At 37.2% G+C, this 22,158-nt stretch overlaps 3 protein-coding genes across 6 annotated transcripts; 2 read left to right on the forward strand and 1 right to left on the reverse strand.

Annotated features, from left to right (window-relative positions):
- Positions 1 to 183: 183 nt before the first annotated feature.
- On the forward strand, positions 184 to 4,259 carry LOC306884441 (glia maturation factor beta). Its single transcript, XM_079440287.1, has 7 exons — positions 184 to 418; positions 1,705 to 1,801; positions 1,919 to 1,968; positions 2,075 to 2,124; positions 2,231 to 2,313; positions 2,399 to 2,472; positions 2,561 to 4,259. The coding sequence occupies exons 1-7, from the start codon at positions 416 to 418 to the stop codon at positions 2,630 to 2,632; spliced, it is 429 nt and encodes a 142-aa protein (XP_079296413.1). The 5' UTR covers positions 184 to 415; the 3' UTR covers positions 2,633 to 4,259.
- A 1,040-nt stretch (positions 4,260 to 5,299) lies between these two features.
- Positions 5,300 to 11,882, forward strand: LOC306884440 (protein cornichon homolog 1). Of its 3 annotated transcripts, none has more exons than XR_013785443.1 (6): positions 5,300 to 5,426; positions 6,574 to 6,642; positions 9,317 to 9,429; positions 9,605 to 9,748; positions 10,142 to 10,392; positions 10,867 to 11,385. XR_013785443.1 is itself a non-coding variant. In XM_079440285.1 (6 exons), the coding sequence occupies exons 1-6, from the start codon at positions 5,346 to 5,348 to the stop codon at positions 10,167 to 10,169; spliced, it is 483 nt and encodes a 160-aa protein (XP_079296411.1). In that variant the 5' UTR covers positions 5,300 to 5,345; the 3' UTR covers positions 10,170 to 11,654. The 3 variants fall into 3 exon arrangements, 2 of the variants coding, with proteins under 2 accessions (XP_079296411.1, XP_079296412.1); XM_079440285.1 differs by adding an exon at positions 6,856 to 6,903 and having other exon boundaries at positions 10,142 to 11,654; XM_079440286.1 differs by having other exon boundaries at positions 10,142 to 11,882.
- LOC306884437 (cyclin-dependent kinase inhibitor 3-like) lies at positions 11,664 to 16,351 on the reverse strand. 2 transcript variants are annotated; one of them, XM_079440280.1, is made up of 8 exons: positions 16,337 to 16,351; positions 15,948 to 16,033; positions 15,809 to 15,864; positions 15,416 to 15,460; positions 14,364 to 14,586; positions 13,618 to 13,649; positions 13,430 to 13,533; positions 11,664 to 13,338 (listed from the first exon to the last, which is right to left on the reverse strand). In XM_079440280.1, the coding sequence occupies exons 2-8, from the start codon at positions 16,022 to 16,024 to the stop codon at positions 13,249 to 13,251; spliced, it is 627 nt and encodes a 208-aa protein (XP_079296406.1). In that variant the 5' UTR covers positions 16,025 to 16,033; positions 16,337 to 16,351; the 3' UTR covers positions 11,664 to 13,248. The 2 variants fall into 2 exon arrangements, with proteins under 2 accessions (XP_079296406.1, XP_079296407.1); XM_079440281.1 differs by having other exon boundaries at positions 13,036 to 13,338; positions 13,430 to 13,510.
- Positions 16,352 to 22,158: the final 5,807 nt, after the last annotated feature.

Here is a 22,158-nt window from a genome sequence, read left to right on the forward strand (position 1 = left end):
CATTTTAAACACCAAAGTACATTGAATAATACTTTTACACTACTGTAAATAAATTAATTATGGCTATATTTTAAAATATTAAATGCATTCACTTGGGGCACTTTTGCGTGCATTTCATATACTCATTTATTTATTTTGAACGAATAGCTGGCAATATATCTAAATCCTCTAATTTCCACGTAGGGTGGAGAAAATCGTGCATCCGATAGTTCTTTCCATGAGCATCAGTTCATGCCTAAATGCTGCTGTTCTGGGATCAGACGGATCTCGTCCTTCTATGGGTAAAATAACCTGATCCTAGTACAGCCTTTCGTGCAAATCCTGGCGCGTTCCAGCGCTCTGATTGGTCGAACGAGCGTCACGAGACGCGTCACGGTAGAACTCCTGCACTGCTGAGCTCGTGCCGTCTGTGAAAATGGTGAGTACAAAAACTGCGTCGGCTTAATAAAAACATTTGTATGGCAGCCCTTTCTTGTAGGATGTATAATAATACGGAGGCTTATAGAAATAACGCCGTACGCCTCTACGGTCTGGGATATGTGTATGTTAGAGGGGTTGTTTTTTCTGAGCCCTGTTGCAGTTCCACCCAGTGCTTTGTGATGAGCTGCATGTCAAACCCTCTCTTGCATTACACCGACTTCATAAAGTTTACCAAAATAATGGCACGTTTGGCGTTATAATATACCCCAGAACTCTGTTTTGAATCTTCATGAGATAGGATTGCCTTGCATAATTGCGATATGATGGAATTCCGGCGGCTCCGGGGCAAATCTCATTTCCTGTTGCGGTCGTGCTCACACTTAAGTATTTCAAGGGAATTTGGGAAATCTGCGAAGCGACAAAGAGACGGTGTGGCTCCTTTACTTTGAATGGCACGTCAAGCCACGATCAAACAATGTAATCAAATCAGCAGCAATGTAATGCATTTTTTGCATTCCACCAACACTATCCGCCACATCGACAGCCAAGAACGTGATTGTTCTCCTGATTACATCAGTGTGATGATGACCTACACTGGTTGTCATGGTGCATGACTTTTGTGAACTCCTTTTCCTTGTGATGTTGTGTGCCAGAGTAGACAGGTGGTTTTATTGTTGAGTTGTTGAGAGATTTTAAGTTTGTTAACAGAATTACACAATCAGAAGAAATAGTCAATAGTTCCCATGCTCACTGCATTCAGTCTGTTAGTTACTTGTTACTCTCAACATTTTCCAAGACCCCCTTTGTCCAAGTCAATATTTAAAGGCCCCACTACCTAAGCTGATATGTTCCTCTGGTAGTACTAAAAATAAATAAACTCAAAAATATGATGTCAGTTTATTGTTGTCCATTTTTATTTTTGTGTTCGCAGCATTTGTACACATTTTTAGTATTTTAATTAAGATTAGATTATAACTATATTTATGTAATTGTAAGACTTATTGGGCCCCCCAAAACTTTGCAAATGCCTCTAGTGAATCCCGACCCCCAGTTGAGAACCAATACTTTGACAAACTCTGAACCCTGAGTGTGTCCCTAGTCTGTATGACTCCTAATTGAGAGTTTCTCTGGTTATGTAGCTTTATGAATTATATATACACTACTACTATTCAAAAGTTTGGATGCAATTAACTAAGCAGACTGAAAATAGTAATAAAGCTGACCGACATGTGGAAAATAATGTTTTTTTTGTGTGTGTGTGTGTGTGTGTGTGTGTGTGTGCAGAGTGAGTCTTTAGTTGTCTGTGAGGTGGACGAAGACCTGGTGAAAAAGTTGCGGGATTTCCGCTTCAGGAAGGAGACTAATAACGCCGCCATCATCAGTGAGTCAAACTGAAATTAAACTCTTACACACTCAAGCTGTTCCATATATGCTTACACTTTCTCATATAGCGCAAGGACTGAATGCTGATATTGCTGTTTTTGACCTCTGGTTACAGTGAAGATTGATAAAGACAAACAGCTGGTGATTCTGGAGGAGGAGCATGAGGTAAATACACACTGTTATTGCTTGAATATGCAATACACAGCTTTCTAGTGGGACTAATAATTGAGCAGATTAGTGGTGTAAACCAGGGTTTGATTTCTCCTTGTAGGATATTTCCCCTGAAGACCTGAAGAATGAGCTACCAGAGAGACAGCCCAGATATCCTTCACTAAAACAAAACTCACTCTGTGCTGTACTGTGATTAAACGCAGGAAATGTGTCTATTCAACATTAAACAATCAATGGATTTCTTAACCTGTGACACATTTGTAGTCTACAGCTATAAGTACCAGCACGATGATGGGAGAGTGTCCTACCCTCTGTGTTTTATCTTCTCCAGTCCTGTTGGTAAAGAAAATACACACATTCAATAGTCAACATGCACAAACCCTGTAATATGAGGCAGTCTCTAAAATGACATTTAATTTCCCAGGATGCAAACCTGAGCAGCAGATGATGTATGCCGGCAGCAAAAACAAACTGGTACAGACGGTTGAACTGACCAAGGTGAGCTCTAACTAACACACCTAACCTTACACACAGTGATTTGGTGGGAATTATTTTTTTTTATTTTTCTGTATCTGCTTTCTCTCAGGTGTTTGAGATCAGGAACACTGAAGACTTGACAGAGGAGTGGCTCCGAGAGAAACTGGGCTTCTTCCGCTAAGAAAGGACTGAACAAGCTAACGCTCATGTTTAAAGAGTGACCGAGATGGGACCATCACCTCCAAACGGAGAGAATACCATAGTCCATCTGATAATGTCTGTTTGTGTATGTTTGAATGCTTCTGCCCAAACTCTAAACCCGCCTGTACCAGTTTAAGATGACAGAAATTTGAGGTGCAAAGAAAGGAAATGTGAAAGCAAATTCTACATATACACTGAACAATTCCTTGGATTTTTAAAACCATTCCGCTCTCATTCCTGAGGAGTAACGTACGTACTGGCCTGCATAGGTGGTCCAGTCTTACTGCCATGATAGTTGGATGACATGTTGCGATTTTATGTCAGCTATCCTTCATGACAGATGACAGGGCAACAGATTTAAACATTGTAAAAATCTATGATGTGGCATGTTTTGCCCGTTTTGGTATAAAATCACATAAGTCTTCATGTAAAGCCCTGATAAGGGCCAAACATTTTCTTCCTTTGTAATGCATTTTCTAACTTTAATTTGACCAAACATGAATTATTTTGGCTTGATATGTGTTGAACTGTAACGGTAGGAGAAGAGGTCAGAAGTCTTACTGATATTTTTGGGAGAAATCGTTTACTGTTTCTGACCTGTTGTCATAAATTAATTATTTTTTGCCTTTTTAAATCTGTGCTCACAGCGTGATAAACAAATCTTGACTAAAGATCTAGAATCTGTGAGGACAATTGGGTGAAAGTTCTGGGACTAATTTTACTTGATTTAGTGTTTTGGGGGAGGGGACAGAATTTACCACCCGGACGTCCTTAATCACAGATCTATCCTACCTTTTTGGAGATGTGTAGATTTAGATGTACAGCGGCAGAGATGTGCTTTGGTGTTATTCTGCCACAGGCAATCATCTCATAATTAATTCCTCTGTTAGTTATTCTAAATTACTCTTTCTCACTGTCCAACTAAATGCTTGAATAAAGCTGGTGACACTATTCTTAAATAGTGATGCTTTGCATAAACTTATGTAAAAAAACAATCTTTCTATTGGCAAAATGTAAACACTGGAAATTTCTTAAATGCTCAAAGTTTAACAGAGTAATATGACTAGTTTAAGGAAGTGATGTTATTATGGGTTTGAGAAGTAATACCTCGGCACATCTCACATCTTTCAGAATTTGTGAGCTCTAATGTGGGTCAGGCTCATCTCTGTACATCTGTAGAACCCGTAACACCTGTGATTAGTGCCGTTTCCTACTAAACACTGATTGCTCACTTTGGTGGTTTGTATGATGTGGACATCACATGATATGTCCCATACAGTAGTGAACTGTGTATGTGTTTAACATTTAATTTTTAAACACTGAACAAGCTTTTCCTGATCATTTATGACAAGTTCTCTCTTGAAACCAGAAAAATGGTTAACCTTTCAATATGTGTCTCAATTACATTTGTCTGCTGTTTTGAATAATTAAAAGTTTTTTTTCCTTTAAAAAATTGACCATGTGCTTAGTGTTCTTGTGTGATATTCACACCTTGTTCTATTTTTAAACTTCTAAATTGTAGTGTCTATCAGTTTTTTTTTTTACATTTATTCTGTAAGCAAAGGGTGAAATAATGTCTGATACAAAATATAATTACACTGAATGTTAACATGTTAAATATGGGTACGTTACTGGTTTTAGCAAAGTTTACTGGTGGGAATTTTCTGCATTCTATCCTGCTTACTTGGTAGGAAGTATCTGGTAAGAGAGCAAATGCAATTGCATTACAAACACATGCTAATTTAGCCATTAGCTATACTATATTCCACAAATGCTGGGTTTGCATTAGCAAACCAATATTAGGTCAGTGGTTCAAGCATTAGGACATTCTACCCAGTCATTTTCATGTGGTTTTGATTTAATCTGGTTGTGCTTTATTTATCTAGTCCTTGACAAACATACATCACCTGATGACCACGCATAGTAATTTAATCTTGCTCTAGAAGAATGAAGTGAAGAATCTCATCAGAGGTTTTGCATGTTTGTTTGCAGTTAGCTGGCTTTGCATTTCCATATGTCTGAACATATCTCTGTGAATAATTCCTCTTTATTTCTCAAATCCATTTTTTATTCTACTAGCCACTATAATAACATTATTAATGTGTTTACACAGCAGTGACATTCAGCAGGACCACTTTTTTCTTTATGTTCCTAAGATTAGATAAAGGTGTGTGGATTTCATATAATAAGAAAAATATGACTTTTTGATGCAGTGAGATCCAGGCAGTTGAGTAAATGATTATGTCAGAGATCACCAAATTGTATGTTTCCATATTCAAGCAGATTAAACTGGCATCACTTCTAGTGCAACACACAAATGAGCTCTTTATGCTTTAATGTGTGCGATTAATATTTGCCAGCATTTTATTAAGTTTACTAATAATGTTTTCAGTCAGATATAATCAATAAAATTTGGGGTGGAGATTTCAGAGCTTTGGCAGAAAGAAATATCAGGCCTAAATCTTGGTCTGTGGTTTAAGAAGACTTGGAATATAGCAATATGTTTGAATAGAGGAGCATAAAAATTCTTCAAAAACTGCCATTTTGTGTGACATTTTTTATTTAATTTTTTTATTTATTTATACTATGGGTTCCCCCTGATCTCGCGTTTTTTCGAGTATCCACATGACTTTGTCGGGTCACGTGACGTACAGCTGTCTCAACGTCACAGCAGTCGTCGGTCTGAGAGAAAAATGGCGTTCACATTCGCGGCCTTTTGTTATATGCTGGCGCTACTGCTGACGGCGGCGCTTATCTTCTTCGCTATTTGGCATGTAAGTATTTTGATTAAACTCCAGCCAAATTGGGGAGACTTTGAACACACAGATACTCGGCAGATAGTGACATTAGTTAGACACACAGCAGAGCGCGAATGAATGGCACGAGCGCGAGCTGGTGACACCCATTATTATCATCACCGCTATTCTTCCGTTAAACAGTTAGGGGCCTTCCGTGTATCTAACCGTATTATCTACAGAGTTAGCCACATTTAATACACGCTATGTTTATCAGTTTGTCATACCTGTTAGTGGTGACCACGGGCGGATGGGCGCGCGCTCGCGTTTAGCGCTCGTGCATGTGTTTACAGATCAGTGATAAATCAGAGCTGCTGCTAAAATCAACAACACTAAGCAAACGCAAATAAACAACAAAAACCCGATGCCGTGAAATCATTTTATACATGATCCTTTCAGTCTTGAGTCCCTGCATCATTTGGGCCTTTGCATGCAAGATTTAGACGTAACTGTTATTTTTTATTTTGAGTTATTTGCGGACAGAACAGCACCACTGTTCAGATCTCTTAGGCTGATTCATTGCTGGCTGATGCCATTAACCTGTTTCAGAGATAATAACACTTTCATAACCAGCATCACATTTCTGCCTAATATGCCAGATGCAGACAGATGTCACAACACTAAAGGCAATATTGATTTCCACCCTTATTTTCCCAAGATTAAGGGGAAATGTTTGAATTTCATATAATAATATTTAAGTAACAAATTAGATTTTGGTATTTATGAGTAATCATGAGTAAATAATCTGAATGATTCAGGCGCAATGGATAATACATTGCATATGTTCTGAATCTGGGATGGGTCATAAACATAACACTTGAGTTTACAGATGAAACAAAGAGAAATGCATAAAGATCTCTGGTGTTTCTCTAATAAAGTAGTTTAAATTTACATCTCTCCTGCATCACAAAATATTAAGCTCTTTAAGATTTGATGTTTGCGATTCATATTTGTCAAAGTCTGTTTATAATTTAATATTCGTTTTAAATTGAATTAAATCATTCAGCATGTAAAAAAAAATTTAAAGTGTTGATTCTTAAAGAATAACATATTCCTGATGAATGACAATGTAGGAACTGTGATTGCATATTGTTCATGTACTGTTTTTGTCGTCCATGTTTTTCAGATAATTGCATTTGATGAGCTGAAGACTGACTATAAGAATCCTATAGACCAGTGTAACACGTTAAACCCGGTAAGTGAGAGGTTTTGGAGAGATGGCGTGTGATGCATGCACTCCTGTTTCTTCTCTTCTATCTCAACACTGTTCTGCTAAACGATGAAATCATCTGCAGTGAATGTTGCTTTCCAACACTAACACTACTTTGGTTCGAGTTTTCTGATTTGCATTTTGTGTCTTATTTTCTGAATATTTGCTTTTTACCTTTTTTCTCTGATTGGCTCAAAGACAGTTGACAGGGTGAAAAAAATTAAAAGGGTCAGGCTTGCTCTGAAGGTTGGTACCAGAATTCAGCTTAAGATCAGTAACGGTCTCTCTGTGTGCACGAGCGGAGTGTTTACAAATGTCTTTTCAGTTAACTAACGCCTCACAAATGTACAAACAAGCCAAGCAGAGAGATGGGACCTGGATTACGCCAACTAGACAGCATGATATCAGAGGTTGTCTTTGTTGCAAACGCCATCACATCTGCCGAATGAACAAAACCCAGATTGCTCCTTTAGGGTTGCTCTTCTTTTGCTCATGTTTGGCTGGTTTAGTCAGTTACTGTGGGTTTGGGCACAGGCATAGATGTCATCTGCACAGGTGTTTATTTGAGAGTAGTGTTAAGTGAAAAGTGTTAACTGAAAAGACTTGCAAATGCTCAGAACATGCATGTGCTGTTCTGTCCCTCCCTCCGTTTGCTCTTTACCCAGAGCGACTAACTCCATTAATGACGTCTCACTTAGAAAGTGTATTTCTAAAATTGGCTCAGCTGCAAAACAATTGTACCATTAAGATCATATAGAAGTAGTCATTATTTCAAGTGCACTCGTGTGATGGATGAGATTATTGATGAACGGGAAAGAAGAGCGGGTGTAGTGAGTGCACATTCATTTAGAGTCAAGCAGTAGTATCCTTTAGAAATGGGTATTTCTGGTTGGATGTGTCTGATCAGTCTCGGAAGTAAATGCTTAATGAGTTTTGAGGCCATTTTACGTATTTATGTTCTTCATAATCGCCATTGACAGTTTGAAATAATTTTTTACAATGTGTTTGTGTTGGGCAAAAGCAGAATACACACTTTCTCTCTTTTTGCATGGGCTTCATGTGTTGTCTCTATATTTACCGGTTATGATCAGGCATGGCAGGGGCAGCCTGGGGTCCTTGTAGCTGCTCCCTCCCTCAGCATGGCTGCTGTTCTCACTCTGCCTGGCATTGTATCCCTGTGGAAAAAACACGATCCTGCCTCTGTTCCCATATATTTTTGTCTGTGGGCTGGGGATGTAGATAATGTTGATCTGTCTGTTTTTTTGCTGTAAATTGCTATTGGCCAGATGTTCTATTTGCCTAATAAAAGAAAATCAGCACTCTATATTTAACTAAATCTAAAGCAGATGGGGTACAGTATGTGCTTTACAAACTTCAATAGATGCCCTGCCTTTCAGGGGTTATTGAGCAGAGAACCTCTGGATGGTTTGAATTTGAACTTAATGTCATAAATTCTTAAAGGGATCAAAAGTCCTTGTTCTAAATTTTGAATTCTTCACATACTATTTAGGCATTTTTGTATTTTTCAATCTATGCCCAGTAATTTAAGGTCACTGGTTTAAGTTTACATTTAAAATTGTTTTAATTAAACATTTGCTTTAAAAGAATTGTTCACCCAAAAATAAAAATTTGCTGAAGATGCACTTACCTCTGGCCAACGATGATATAGATGAGTTTTTCTTCATCAGAGCAGATTTGGAGAAATTTAGCATTACATCACTTGCTCACCAATGGATCCTCTGGAGTAGGGGTGGGCAATATGGAAAAAATATAATATCACAATTTTTTTTTTTTTTTAGAAATATCACAATTTTATCACGATTCTTTGTCATGTTGGTTTTATTATTTTGGTTTTACAAGTTGTCTGAGCATTACAGCCAAACTAGAAAGACAAAGCCTTTCAAGGTAACAAAACAAAAAAAAAAAGACATGGCAGATATTTAGGCCAAACTGGGCAAAGATAAAAAATCTGTCATTATTTTATCTTTCTTATTAAAAAATAAGAACAAAGATATACACTACAAATACACATAATATACAAATAAAACAAACAGTGCTTTATTTTCAGGTACAATAGGTGTATTTAGCAGGAGCATTCAAGAAATTGAATGAACAAATATAAAAAAAACACTACATAGACTGATTCCTAAAGCAACTGTATTAAAGTTTTTCAGTCAAGAATAGTGGGTGACTTTTCTCTTTGCGTTTTGTTAATGTTAAATGAATAGTTCCCCCAAAAATAAATACTCTGTCATCTGTCTGTCAATTCTGTCATAATGTTTGAGGAGGGGATCCATCAGTGAGCAAGTGATGTAATGATACATTTCTCAAAATTTGTTCTAATGAACATGTTGTATAACCTTAGCAGTGAGCTTAAGGTTGAGCAGATTTTCATTTTTGGATGAACTATTCCTTTAAATGATAATTTATGCTAATTATTCTCAGCAGATCCTGTTCTTTTGAGGTTTAGAGAGATTTAGATGTACTCAAGCAGATTAGTAAGTACTGGATCTTATGGGATGGGGGGTAATATGAGTGATTCTTGCACCTGATTGGCTAGTCTTGGGGCACAGGCTTCAGGTGCAATAGAACTCTAGTCTCTGAGATGGATCTGTGTATTTGTGTTGTCTTCTGACCATGTATTATTCGGCTTCCTCAGCTGGTCTTGCCGGAGTACCTCATCCATGTGTTCTTCTGCGTAATGTTCCTGTGTGCTGCAGAATGGCTGACGCTTGGACTCAACATGCCTCTGCTAGCCTATCACGTCTGGAGGTGGGTGGGGCCCTCAGCCCTAAATGAATCGCAGAGAAACTCATATTTCATATTTATTGGCTTTATATCAAACACCTCAGCAGATGTGTCGCACTAGTTTCTCTAAAGTTAATAAGTGATTAGTCAACATTGTTCTTGTTCAAAGTGCAACATCAACTGTTCTTTTTGTGTGCAGGTATATGAGCCGCCCTGTGATGAGTGGACCTGGATTGTATGACCCCACTACAATAATGAACGCAGATATTCTGGCATACTGTCAGAAGGAGGGATGGTGCAAACTTGCATTCTACCTCCTCTCATTCTTCTACTATCTTTACGGGTGTGTAGCTTTTAAAATACCATTTTTATATATTTAGATTTTATTTTCATATACACTTTCATTCAAAAGTTAAGTCACTGTTTTTTCTCCTAAGAAATTAGTACTTTTATTCAGCGAGGATACATTAAATTGATTACAAGTAACAGTAAAGACATTTATAATGTTACAAAAGATTTTTCAAATTAATGGAATTTATTTGAACTTTGTTGAATTAAAGAATCTAAAAAAATCCAATATCGCTGTATCACACAAATCTTAAGCAGCATATTAGAATGATTTCTGAAGGATCATGTGACACTGGAATAATATCTATCCATCTATCTGTCTATCTATCATGTTGTTTCATCAGAAACCCTATAGCTTATGCTTTCTCTCTGGTGTTTTCTATTATAGGATGATCTATGTTTTGGTGAGCTCCTAAACTGGATACAGCTGGAAAGCATATAAGGAAGTGTTTGAGATGCTGATTTTAAAACCCAAATGGAGCTGAATTTGGACTCGGCCATTTCTCTCAGTTCTGCTCGGCTGTTTCAAAAGGACATTGACTTTATTTACACCTCATTGGCCAAGAACGATCCAGGATGCAAGCAGCCCGCACAACTCCAGAACTACACATGCAAAAATAAATGATTACCAACTCTTCAGTACAACCTGTTTAGACTTATATACACACATGCCAAATGTTATTATATACACCAATGCCAAAGCACTTCACACACTGAAAGCATCAGCAGATGAGATGAGTTTACATTGACCAGATCATGTCCAAAGCAGAGGCACAAGGGCTTCAAACACTATACCACTGATGGAAATGTGTGAAGATTTTACTCTTGTGTTTTCAAACTGTGGGACAAAATAAAGATCTTGATTGTAGCATTTTTACAGACTTATTTTATCTTAAATATATTACTGCCTTGTAGCTCAGTTAGTTCTTTAATTTGTCCTTCAGAATCGTGTGCTGCTTTGGTGGTTCATGATCTTGCAAGTCCGTGTTTTTGAGCTCATGCTGGTAGTCTGCTTCATGTTGATGGTTCTTATCAGATGAATGCTCCATTTCAAGTGTGTTAAAACCACTGTTTACTGTCTTTTTGGTAGGAAATGAGAACTGATGCTTTCAGTGTGTTGAAGGCTTTACTTCGCTCATACACCCTGGAAATACTCCACATGTAACTCTTTTTTTTTTTTGCTTTTAAATTTGTGTGCGTTTTGTATTCTAAGTGTAATTGTTTTCTGATTTTGTTTTACTTCCATTGTTTTTGTGAGACGGAGATGAGGGTGGACACTATTTTGAATATTTTGGTTTGATGTTGGCATGATCTCTGTGTGCCAAGATGCCATTTTCTTTTAGCCTGTCAGTAATCACAAACAGGCTTCAGTCCTGAGGTGATGCTGTAGAGTTTGTATCTGGATTCAGAGCAGAGGTGTGTGGAAGGGTTTTTACCACACCGATAGCTGTTCATAATCGCCAAGCTGGACCATCAAGGTGATATTCAGACTAATACGTTATTTTGGATTTTCCCTGTGATTTGATTTAGATTATTTTATTTTTTCTGTTTGCTTCACCCCCACCGTGTGTGTGAACCCAGCATTATGTGCATTTGAATGTTATAAAGTCTTGCAAGAGGTATAGTAAATTGTGATTTTTTTTTTCTGGCTTGTAATATTGCTTAAAGTTCCCAGTAAAGCTCCCCATAGACAAATGCTCATTTTATGATAGCATTTTGTGTTAAGTTTATTCCATTTGGCCAAAGTAATTATGGTAAAAATGGTTTGAGTCATTCTTTTTTCTTTTTAATTAATATAATCACTTATGATAATATTGCAAAATTTTTGACATGTAATGCTAAATGCAAAAAGTATTCTTATGTGGCAAATATACAATATATGGAAAAAAAATTAATTCACGACAGCGTTTGGTTCATGTTACCTTAGTTTACTTCATAGGTAATTGTTGCAAACTTTGTAAATTTCCTTACTAATGAACACTTTGATAAGAAAGAATTGCCAGGAGCTGCATAAATTAATCCACCATCTGTTACTCACATAAACAACATATGGGGCCTCATTTATAAAGCGTGCGGACGCTTAAATCCACGCAAACGTTCATATTTATTAAAACCGGTCTTTGACTTGGAAAAGTGTTTAAGGTCACGTTATTAGTATTGTAGTTTTTCTCAAATATAAGCTGTTGTTGCAGCTCGCTGTTCTAAACTATGATGATTGGTGATCTTTTATATGTTAATTATATTAATTAGGAGTCGTTTACAAGGCAGAGAGCTGAAACCAGTCAATTGCGCGAAAGCTCAAGATTATTTGCGATTCATAGATTTCTCATCTGATAGAGACGCGCACGCGCGATTTGTTCGTACGTTCATTCTATGAATCGCACGTACGCATATCTTAGAAATTATCGTAAAATCAAATTTAGCATGGTTTCTGCGCAACATTTTATAAACAAGGCCCAAGGTTTCTAGACACAAAAATAAATATTTCTCTCAACTGGCCAGGATTAATGCAGACAACGTGTTTAAGCACTAACCGATTTCTAAGAAACACTGTTGATGTCTAAAATCGACATGCAACACATCCAACTATAACAGATGACTTATCAAGACAGCTCACCCGTGTCTGCTGCAATGGATGTTTTCATCATAGCTGACGCCAAGCACCAGCAACACTATAGCTAATCTTGCGAGGAGGGTCTCGCTGCAGCCCATAAGATTCAGGGGGCGTGGTTGGCTCCAGATCCAACTCCTCCCACCTTACATTTACCTAAACCTACCCATCTCCACCCTCTGATCCCTAAACCCACCCATCTCCACCCTCTGATCCCTAAACCCACCCATCTCCACCCCTACACCTACCAATCTCCACCCCATAGTTGTGGATCCAACAAGGCCCCCTGGATCTTGTGGGCTGCAGCGAGCCCTACTTGAATATTGCAACAGCATGTTACCAATGTTACACACGTACTGACATTTTTAATGCATCAGCCATGTCTCTTTCTAGTCTAGTCAAATCTCCCGCTTGCTCATGCTCTCTCCTCCCCATCATGAGTGTAAAAGCCCCCAATTGGTGATTGGGTACACGAGTGTTGTGGTGCTCGTTCTGATCGGTCCGATCCACTTAGTTTTTTTCTCAGCCAGGACTATGTACAAACAATTTGTTTTAACATGCATAGAACAGACAGATAGAAATCGGATTCAGAAAATTGTTTGTTTAGGTGTTGATTACAATTTTCAACAGTGCTTCTCAGAAATCACTCGCTGTACAATTAAGACTCACTTACTGAACAACACCCATTTAATTGCAAAGTTAAAGTTATATATTAAGTACAATACTATTAGATCGACTTATAAAAATACAGAATTTTTAAAGTGCCATCAGTAAAGAAACAAATGCATTCATAATCAAAGTAGAGAAAATCCATAGAGCAAAACCACCTATCAAAGTAATTTGTCTTTTTTTCCTGCTTTTACATCATCTGGATGTCAGGTTGATCATCGGGACACTGATCTTTCTGAAAGCCGCTCTTTGGTTTCTTGATATGCTTCAAACTTCTCCCGAAACTCATGAAGAAAGTTGTATTGCTATAAGAGACAAATGAGAAAGTATCATTAACAGCTTAGCTATACGTTTAGGGGAAGTGATGCATGTAGGTTTCTGGATGTTGCCTCTTACCTTGACGGTCTGAATGGCTCCACCTCCTCTCAGCTCCCTCAGGATCTCCAGAGCAGAACTGGGTGTCATCGACACAGAGAGCTGCAGTAGCAAACATGCAGCAACTGTGACAATGAAACACAAGTTAAACTCCTAATCACATACACGTAATCATAACACTGAACCCTGTTTGAGCATTTGATACTTACTTAACCCTGAGCGTCCCAGACCTCCATAACAACTGTGGGGGAATAAAAACACAAATAAAATGTTTTTCTAATTTTAATATGAAAGTGTGTGTGTACACACATACTTACATGGTTATGTTTATTTAGGTTTATGTGAGTCTCTTATGCTCACCGAGGCTGCATTTATTTGATACAGTAAAAATATAGTATTTTTAAAATAAAATGTATCTCTGTTAGATCAAAGCTGAATTTTTAGCACATGATCCTTCAGAAATCCTTCTAATAGGCTGGTTTGGTGCTCAAGAAACATTTATCTTTATTATGAATGTTGAAAACAGTTGTTATTTTGATTATTATGATGTTACAAAAGATTTCTGTCAATTTTGACATTAATTCAATGTATCCTTGCCGAAAAGTATGTCCTTTAAACAATAATATTAATACAAGTTGCCCTAAAACTTTAAAATATAGTTCAATTTAAAAGATTATACTGCAGCCAAAATGCCAAAATGATAAGAACACTAGTATTTTCACCAGCTAAAAAAGGTTTATTTTAGAGTCAGTTATTTCTAACATTTGCTGCAGTGTGTCAGTAGAAAATATCAGTTTACATATCCAAACATTTTGCCATTAATTTTAATAATCCAGAGAGCCAGACTATATGGACATGTTTCTGTTAAATTTGTTATAAAGGTAAACTGATCATTATTTCTTTCACTGGGGGTGGAGGAATAGCTCTGAATTGAGTAACTAAGAGTGTTTCTTACTGTATGACAGTCCTGCGCTGATTTTGCAGGCAGTCCTGCAGTTCTTCCAGAATGCAGCTGCATTGCGGAAGCTCTGGGGTGCCCCCATCCAGGAAGGGGAGGTGGTGCACCCTGAGTCCATTTTGAGAATAAACCTCTAACAAACAGGGCACCCTGTAGCGCACCAGCTCTCCTCTGGTACAGAACACAAACACGTCCTCCACACCCTGATCACGCATCTCAGCTACACACAAACACACACCAGATAAATCACAGTCAGGACATCAAGCTGTGAACCAAAGCAGTAAAAATATGTGTGTATATATATTGTATTCAAGAAAACAAAAATATCCATAACATTTCCAAACACTGAATTTTATTAATATAACCACAAACAGTCCCTGCTAAATGCAAAAACAGCACGACATAGACTGAATAGGAAAATTTACCTGGTTTGTTGTTTTCTAATAACTCACTGTACAACATTTTTGGGGGGTTGGCACAAAACATACTTATGCAAATAAACTCATATGTCCTGAAATGGAAATTTAGGTATTTTCTCTCCTATTGTGACATATCCAAATGAAACAACTTCTTGAACAAGAAAAAAAAAAAAAAAGGTAGGACAAGACTCAAGTTTGTCCACAAGGGAATTGACTGGATCGTTGTCATTTGGTAATTGCTGCAATGCTCATTAAAATTAATTAAGAACTGTCCATTTTGATTTCTCGAATCTGGGTGTTTTTTGTTTTTTTGAGGCTGAGAGGATGCCAAAGAACCTCTGTTTGTATCTGACTAATTTGACTACCTTTAGCTAACCGACAAGAATTTGTGCCTAAATGCCATGGATTTTGATTGGTAACTGCATTCTGGCCTCACCTTTAAAGGTTAAAAAGACAGTTTATTTTGATATCCTAATTATGCATGATCATAAAGTTAGTTGCATTGTATTATATAAATTTAATATTGATTTTACCTTGCTCTTTCGCAAACCAATCAGAACAGACCTGTAGCCAGGTTGATAACTACTGGTTTAGACCATTACTGTATGTGTGCGTGTCAGCTAGACTCACCAACATCTTTCTGCAAGTTTCTTCTGGTTTCTTTATATCTGCATCCTGAAATTAGTAGAAATTAGGGCTGCATGATAAATTAAAATAAAAGGTGACATTATGTTGTGGCTTAGTGCGATTATTCAGGGTGAACCACGGCACTGTGTTCAGTTACACACAAGTAGCTCATGATCCAGGGTTTCAGTTTGTTGTAAATTAGTATTGTAATTTTAAAGTTGTACTGTAAAATACAGTTATTTTTAATTCTTATTATACGTTTGTTTACAAGCATAGCAAACCTTATAAAAAGTTGTCAATTTATTTCCGCAAATCATGCAGCCCTAGCAGAAACGTTTATTAATCTTTATGAAATGAGCACACAAAGCACAAAGAGACACAATTCATTAATTTTACCAGGTAAGGAACAAATGCCAAGAGACTGGGAACACTCCACCACTGACAGAGACAACCTGCAACACACACACACACCACAAATCACTCTAAATCGACTATTCCTCCAGCTGTTGAGTGTGTGTATATATGCTATCCATACCATGAGATCTGAAAAGGTGTGGCTTCCACTTCACCAAAGTCCTCTTCGTCAGATGAATCAAACTCACTTGTCCTCATTGCTCCAGTCTACCATAGACACAAGTGTAATGACACCAAGATCATTAATCAACACTGACATATGAGAGCTGAATGTGGAGCTACTATCCAAACAGCAGCTTGTTCTGATGGCTTTGCTTATCATGTGGGAGTGAGACGGAGACATTTAGATGATTTCAGTGTAAATGTATGAAAAATAAAAGTATAATATGAGACATTACTAACAGATTCATATATATTCTCGCATACACTCGACACCTCGAAGTTAGAAGCATTAAACTGCTACATAGAAACAAAGTTGCAAACGACAGAGAGATCAACCACCGAACTCACCGACACACCGCTCCGTACTGCGCACGCGCGGCTATTTTAAACCATACTTACAGCACTCGTCCAATCACATTGAACGTGTTTGGAAACCACGCCTCTTTTTGTGGAAGACACGCCTTCTCGCTTAACATGAGAATTAAATATTAATGAGATGTACGCTCGTTCAGTTTTTCAGCCTTTTCGGAGTGGGCTTCTACGATGTATGTATTTATTCAGATGTATGGCAGACAAATATTATCTGGGTTATTGATAAGTTAAAATAATCTCAAAAGCACTTGCAGATTCCCTAGCCATCTCAATACATTCTAGACCTCTGATATGTGAGTGGAAGTCAAATGGAGCGCTAATCAGCCGAAAAACTGCTCTCGTGCTGACTGTGCAGGAGCGCGTGAGTGAACGTTCCCGAGACACCGGACGGCGCGCGCAGTCCGTGTTCCGCAGTCAAGACAGACGCAGTGCACGACACCAGATATATACCGGACACCGGGACACGAGAACTACAAAAACATGAGGCCGTCACTGTGTCAAAAAAATGGAATAACATTTAAACTTAAAAAGAAATCTTGAAGATTTTCTTTCTGGTAAGTGAGCGCGCGCTGCACATACGGTCGGATTTCTTACTGTTAGAATTATTAATAATAATAGCCTTAGTTTGATTATTAAGATTTGAGTTGATGAATAGGCTACTGCATTTTTGGAATTACATTTGTGTCGTTTTCAGGTTGCTACTTATAATTTTTGCTACTTATAATTTTACATTTAAAGACTGTTTTAGGAAAGTGAAGATTATGAGTCAAAAAAAGGGAAAAAAAAAATTTTTTTTCACTCTCTGTTGTAGGGTGGAGCTCTTTGGCAGGTTTCTTTTCCCCCACCTGGGATTCGCTGACAGGGCAACTAGGTAAAAACACAAGCGAGCCTTGAATTCACAAATAGAAATATAATAATTAATAGAAGCAGTGTTTTTATACGGAGCTGATGATAGGCTACATGGGTAATGGGTGATTTCAGGTTTTCTTATTCGTGTGATGACAAACTTGGATAAGATGATCATGAATGGCTTTCTTGTTGAAATTGGCTTACTATTCCTTTGGTGAATAACCTTGTAAAACAACATACAATGGATAAGATGATTATACTATTCTTAGTGAATAAAACACATAAAATGGGCAAGATGATCATAGTTTACTATTCTTTTAGTGACTAATTAAAAAGATTAAATAAGATGACAATGGCTGCCAAGCAAGCATCATAAGAACTGACCTGCTGTGCATCTTACTACACCAACATAAATCTCCGCGGTCACCTGTCAAAAAAGCCTCTCAACATAGAATGTGTACAAGCCTTTGAGACTGTATTAAATGATGTTTGTGTATCCTCACACAGAAAATGAAATCTCATGAGGGCGAACTGGAGAGAGAGATCTCTAAGGTAGCAAACACACACAGACTTTCTTCAATAGGTTTGAAAAATAACAAGAAACGTATATGAGCATTGTAAACATTTATGTCTGTTAAAAATACATTTTGGGTTGGTGCGTGCAATTAATTGTGATTACTAGGCCTGAAAAAGTAATGGAAATTAATGCAAGTCTTAAAATCATGGACATCGCTTGCTATTCTCAGTTCTAAAATATTAAATTGGTGGTGAAAACTGCATAAATTGATTTAAAATCAGTCTCACTTGATGTGTTGTGTTCAGGTTCAGGGGATGGTGTGTGAGTTGCGGGCAGGGTTTTCTCGTGCGCTGCTGGAGCTGAATCAGATTCAGCAGGGAGACACTGAGCTGCAGAGCCAGCTGGAGGACACAAGACATGGCTGCAACAAGCGCGCCCTTCACCTTGAGAGTCTGGTGCTGTCCCTCAAGGTGAGATCACACACCTGTCTTGCAAATCTGTTCTGTAGCCTACGTGTTTGTCAAAGTTATGTTTTTGTGTCTGTCTCTTTAGGAGGAGCTGGAGGAGGTACGTTGTCAGTTTCGTCAACTCTGTGAGGCACAAGACAGAAAACCACCAGAAAATCCAGGAATAGAGAAGTAAACACACACACAAACACATGCTAACATGCACAAATTTAAAGTATGACTGAAACGGTATTACAGTGCATGTGTCGATGTGTGAATGCAGTAATGGAGTGGATGACAGTAGCGGACAGAGTAATGGTGCTGCAGAGGCTCCTCCCCTTTCACCTGTGGGCGGAGATTTCCTCATACACTGTTACCTGCAGGGATTACAGGTGTGGCAATGGGCCAGACAGAATACAGGTGAGCTTTCATTTTTTGGGGTAAAAAACAAACATACAAATAAAAACATTAAAAACTTTTTAAAAAGGGTTTCAAAGTACAAGTATTTGAAAACAATACAGACTACAAAAACACAAATTTATGAAAACAGTGATGTCATGTGCATGCAGATTACCTGTTCAGTCTATTGGAGTACATATGTTTGCAGGTGCAGTTTTTTCTTTTTTTTTTTTTTTTTGAAGTAACATCTCCAACTACTGGCCTGGCATGCCTAATACAGCATTTTAATAGTTTTTGCAGATCTTTTCAAAAACATAAAAGAAAGACTTTTCTGTTTTTAGTATAATCGTTGTTGTGTAAACATACCCTAAAATATATAATACATTTAAATATCTGTTAAAGGTACACTATATAACTATTTCTGTTCGAAATTAACAATGTTAATAATGAGTGAGAACAACTTAAAACCATCCTCCAAATAGTGTTTCGTCCTTAAATATCTGTGGTAAGCCAGCCTATAATAATTGTTTGTATTTTAGAGTTGTTGGGATGAATTTCCCAATTAAATGCATAATTCTTCTGTGCGTTTTCCTATGTTTTTGCTTTGTCTTTCTATTGTTTTCATATTTGATAAAGGTAATTACTGAACAGTAATTTGAACAATAATGTACAAGCATTGTACATAATCAACCAATTAGTGACCTACAAAAAGCGGTCAAAGCAATGCAAATATGCATTAGTGCGGTTAAATGATTAATCATAATTAATCGTATCCAAAATAAAAGTTAATCGCGATAAATCATTTGACAGCACTGATATACCTATTACACTGGAATCCTCATTATACGTATATGCATTGTATGTATATATAGCCTACATATAATGCATATACATGTAATTTATGCATAAACAGTTTTATGCTTCAGCCGCTAGAGGACCAAAAATTACATAGTGTAGCTAATATGTGGTAGAAATTAAATGAGGGGAAGTAAATGATATTAAAAATCCTTACACTGTGCATTCACAGTACAGCTGATTTTGTTTACCGTTTCAGGTGCAGATTCTCTTTCCTGCCATGTAACACACAGCTGCCTACGGCGGGGTAAATAACCTGATCTCCAAGCCTTTTAACTGCTCAATATTCACATGTGGATCCTCATGTCTCTCTGTCTCTTTGTGTCAGGCAGGAGGCGGGGTGTGGTGGAGATGCTGTTGCGGTCTGAACGCGATTATGTGTCTAGTTTGAATCAGCTCTATGAGAAATACAAATCTGCTGAGCAAAAGTAGAGAACTACAGTCATGATCACTATTTCATGTAATATCCTTATCTCTGTCTGTATCACTCACTATAACAAGTGTATTTGTGTGTTTGTGAGACAGTGTGGCGTTTGTAAAGCATATTGATCAGATGCTACAGCGCCACTTGCTGTTCCGCAACACCCTCGAAGAACGACTGACCACGGATGAGAGAAGCTGTGCTGCTGGGGATGCGTTTCTCAACCTCACTGGAGAAAACAATGTAATGCCATTTACTATTAAAATAATCATATGTAATCCTATATTAAATTAATCAAAAGTGACATTAAAGACTTTTACATTATTACAAAAAAAATTGAATATAGAATGCTGTTTTTGAGCTTTCTAATCACCAAACAATCCTAAATTAATATCAAATTTTTCCAAATATGCGATGCATTGATAAATGCTTCTTGAGTAGCAAATCAGCATATTCGAATGATTTCTGAAGGACCATGTGACAGTGAAGACTGGAGTAATGATGCTGAAAATTCAGCTTTGCATCACAGGAATAAATTACATTTTATAGTCATTTTAAATTTTGGTAATATTTTACAATATTGCTGTTTTTATACATTCATTGTTTGTCCTTCCGCAGAAGTCTTTCTCTGATGCATATCTTGGATACGTTGCCGGTCTGGGAACTGTCCTGAGAACAGAGATCATTACAACTTCATCCCACAGCAATCCACAAAATCCACAGGCAAAAACTTCCCTTTTTCATGTTATGAAAGATGCTTAAGCACACAGTGTTGACTGTTTTGTGTCTAGCTCAGCAGTAGTAAAAGTTTTGCAAATGAGTCTACTACAGCAACCGGACCCACTTAAATCTAAATTCATGTATAAGTCTATTGATTTTTACTTTTGCATAATATTGGATTCATGCGTTTATGTTTTTTGGCTAGGAGGAGAAAGAGAGCTTCAGATTGCTTTCACTACTATTCGCTCCTGTTTCCCGCATCCACACATACCTGAACATTATACAGGTGAGTCACATACTTGCAGAATAAACTTGATAAAAACAAATGAAAAATGTGTTCACAGTAACACACACAATGCTTGTTATTTTGAAGAGTAAAGGTGTGCAAATCCTTCAGTTGAGACTATTCCAGATTCATGAACTCCTGCATTACCAGTGATGTGTTTATGTAAACAGCAGAGATTTTCACGTAAAAAGAAGTGTTTGTAAACTCATTGTAAATCACAAAAATAATTTACATTTTTTTTTATAAAAGTTTAAACATTAATAAAAATATCTGATTTATGCAGTCATGAATGCTATAGTAGCTGTCACAACACTGTGACTTATAACAGCTATTATTCATTTCATATCTCATATATATATGACCAGTCAAAGGTTTGGGGTCAGTAAGATATTTTAATGTTTTTAAAAGGAGTCTCTATGAAATTCTATTATGAAATATTTTAAGTCATTTTTTTCCCTCATATGTTTTAAAATATAATTTATTCCTGTGATGGCAAAGCTTAATTTTCAGTCAGTTCTTCAGAAATCATTCTGATATGATGATTTCCTATTAATATCAATGTTGAAAACACTGTTTATTTGAAATATTTTATACCATTATAAATGTCTTTACTGTCACTTTTGATCAGTTTAATGCGTCCCTTAATATATAAGTATTAATTGATTTTAAAAAGTACTATATACATTGTATGTGTTGAGCTTCCATTATAAGTATATAACTGCAAACATTACCTTTTTTTTTTTCTTACTAAGAGATGAGCCGTAATCATTTTCTACGGTGATCAACAGCATGACAGACACAGTCAACAGAATTCAAGATTCTTTATATAGTGAAATGTATAAACTGACTCAGTTAAACAGCTGATGTTATGTTAAATTTAGGTCAAGAAAAGTAGAAATATGGAAAATATTGTGATGCTAGACGTGACACGGGGGTTGTAGCCTATGAGACGGCAGTGAATACTACAGCACAGTCAAGCAGGGTCCAGATGGCATTACCGCATTGCTGAACTCATGCCACCTTAGTCTGCTTTGCACACTGCTGCACTACTGTCTGAGACAAGCAGTTCAGTGCATACAGTATTCATTATCTTCCGAAAATGCAGTCTTCTGTTTTCTAAGTGATTTTAAATCAAATCTAAGTGTTGCTACAAAAGACACTGCATCTCTACTGCTTTTCCTATTTCCACCAGGCTCTGTTACGCAGTTCTGGAGCTGGACATGCAGACTGGTGTTCACTACAGGAGAGCGAGCGGGTGCTGTGGGACCTCTGCACAAGCTGTCACATGACCTTGGGGAAGGCGGG

Source organism: Barbus barbus (genome assembly GCF_936440315.1).
Source record: "Barbus barbus genome assembly, chromosome: 18".
Lineage (NCBI taxonomy): Eukaryota > Metazoa > Chordata > Actinopteri > Cypriniformes > Cyprinidae > Barbus > Barbus barbus.

What these genes read in the sequence shown, in the direction of transcription:
- LOC306884441 (XM_079440287.1), top strand. An exon ending in TATCTTCTCCAGTCCTGTTG is followed by an intron (nt 2,314 to 2,398) that starts GTAAAGAAAATA and finishes TTAATTTCCCAG; the next exon opens with GATGCAAACCTGAGCAGCAG. An exon ending in AGACGGTTGAACTGACCAAG is followed by an intron (nt 2,473 to 2,560) that starts GTGAGCTCTAAC and finishes GCTTTCTCTCAG; the next exon opens with GTGTTTGAGATCAGGAACAC.
- LOC306884440 (XM_079440285.1), top strand. Translation starts at nt 5,346, where the DNA reads ATGGCGTTCACATTCGCGGCCTTTTGTTATATGCTGGCGCTACTGCTG. An exon ending in TCTTCTTCGCTATTTGGCAT is followed by an intron (nt 5,427 to 6,573) that starts GTAAGTATTTTG and finishes CATGTTTTTCAG; the next exon opens with ATAATTGCATTTGATGAGCT. An exon ending in TTCTTCTACTATCTTTACGG is followed by an intron (nt 9,749 to 10,141) that starts GTGTGTAGCTTT and finishes TTTCTATTATAG; the next exon opens with GATGATCTATGTTTTGGTGA.
- LOC306884437 (XM_079440280.1), bottom strand. Translation starts at nt 16,024, where the DNA reads ATGAGGACAAGTGAGTTTGATTCATCTGACGAAGAGGACTTTGGTGAA. An exon ending in CAGCGCAGGACTGTCATACA is followed by an intron (nt 13,650 to 14,363) that starts GTAAGAAACACT and finishes ATTCCCCCACAG; the next exon opens with TTGTTATGGAGGTCTGGGAC. An exon ending in GAGCCATTCAGACCGTCAAG is followed by an intron (nt 13,339 to 13,429) that starts GTAAGAGGCAAC and finishes TGTCTCTTATAG; the next exon opens with CAATACAACTTTCTTCATGA.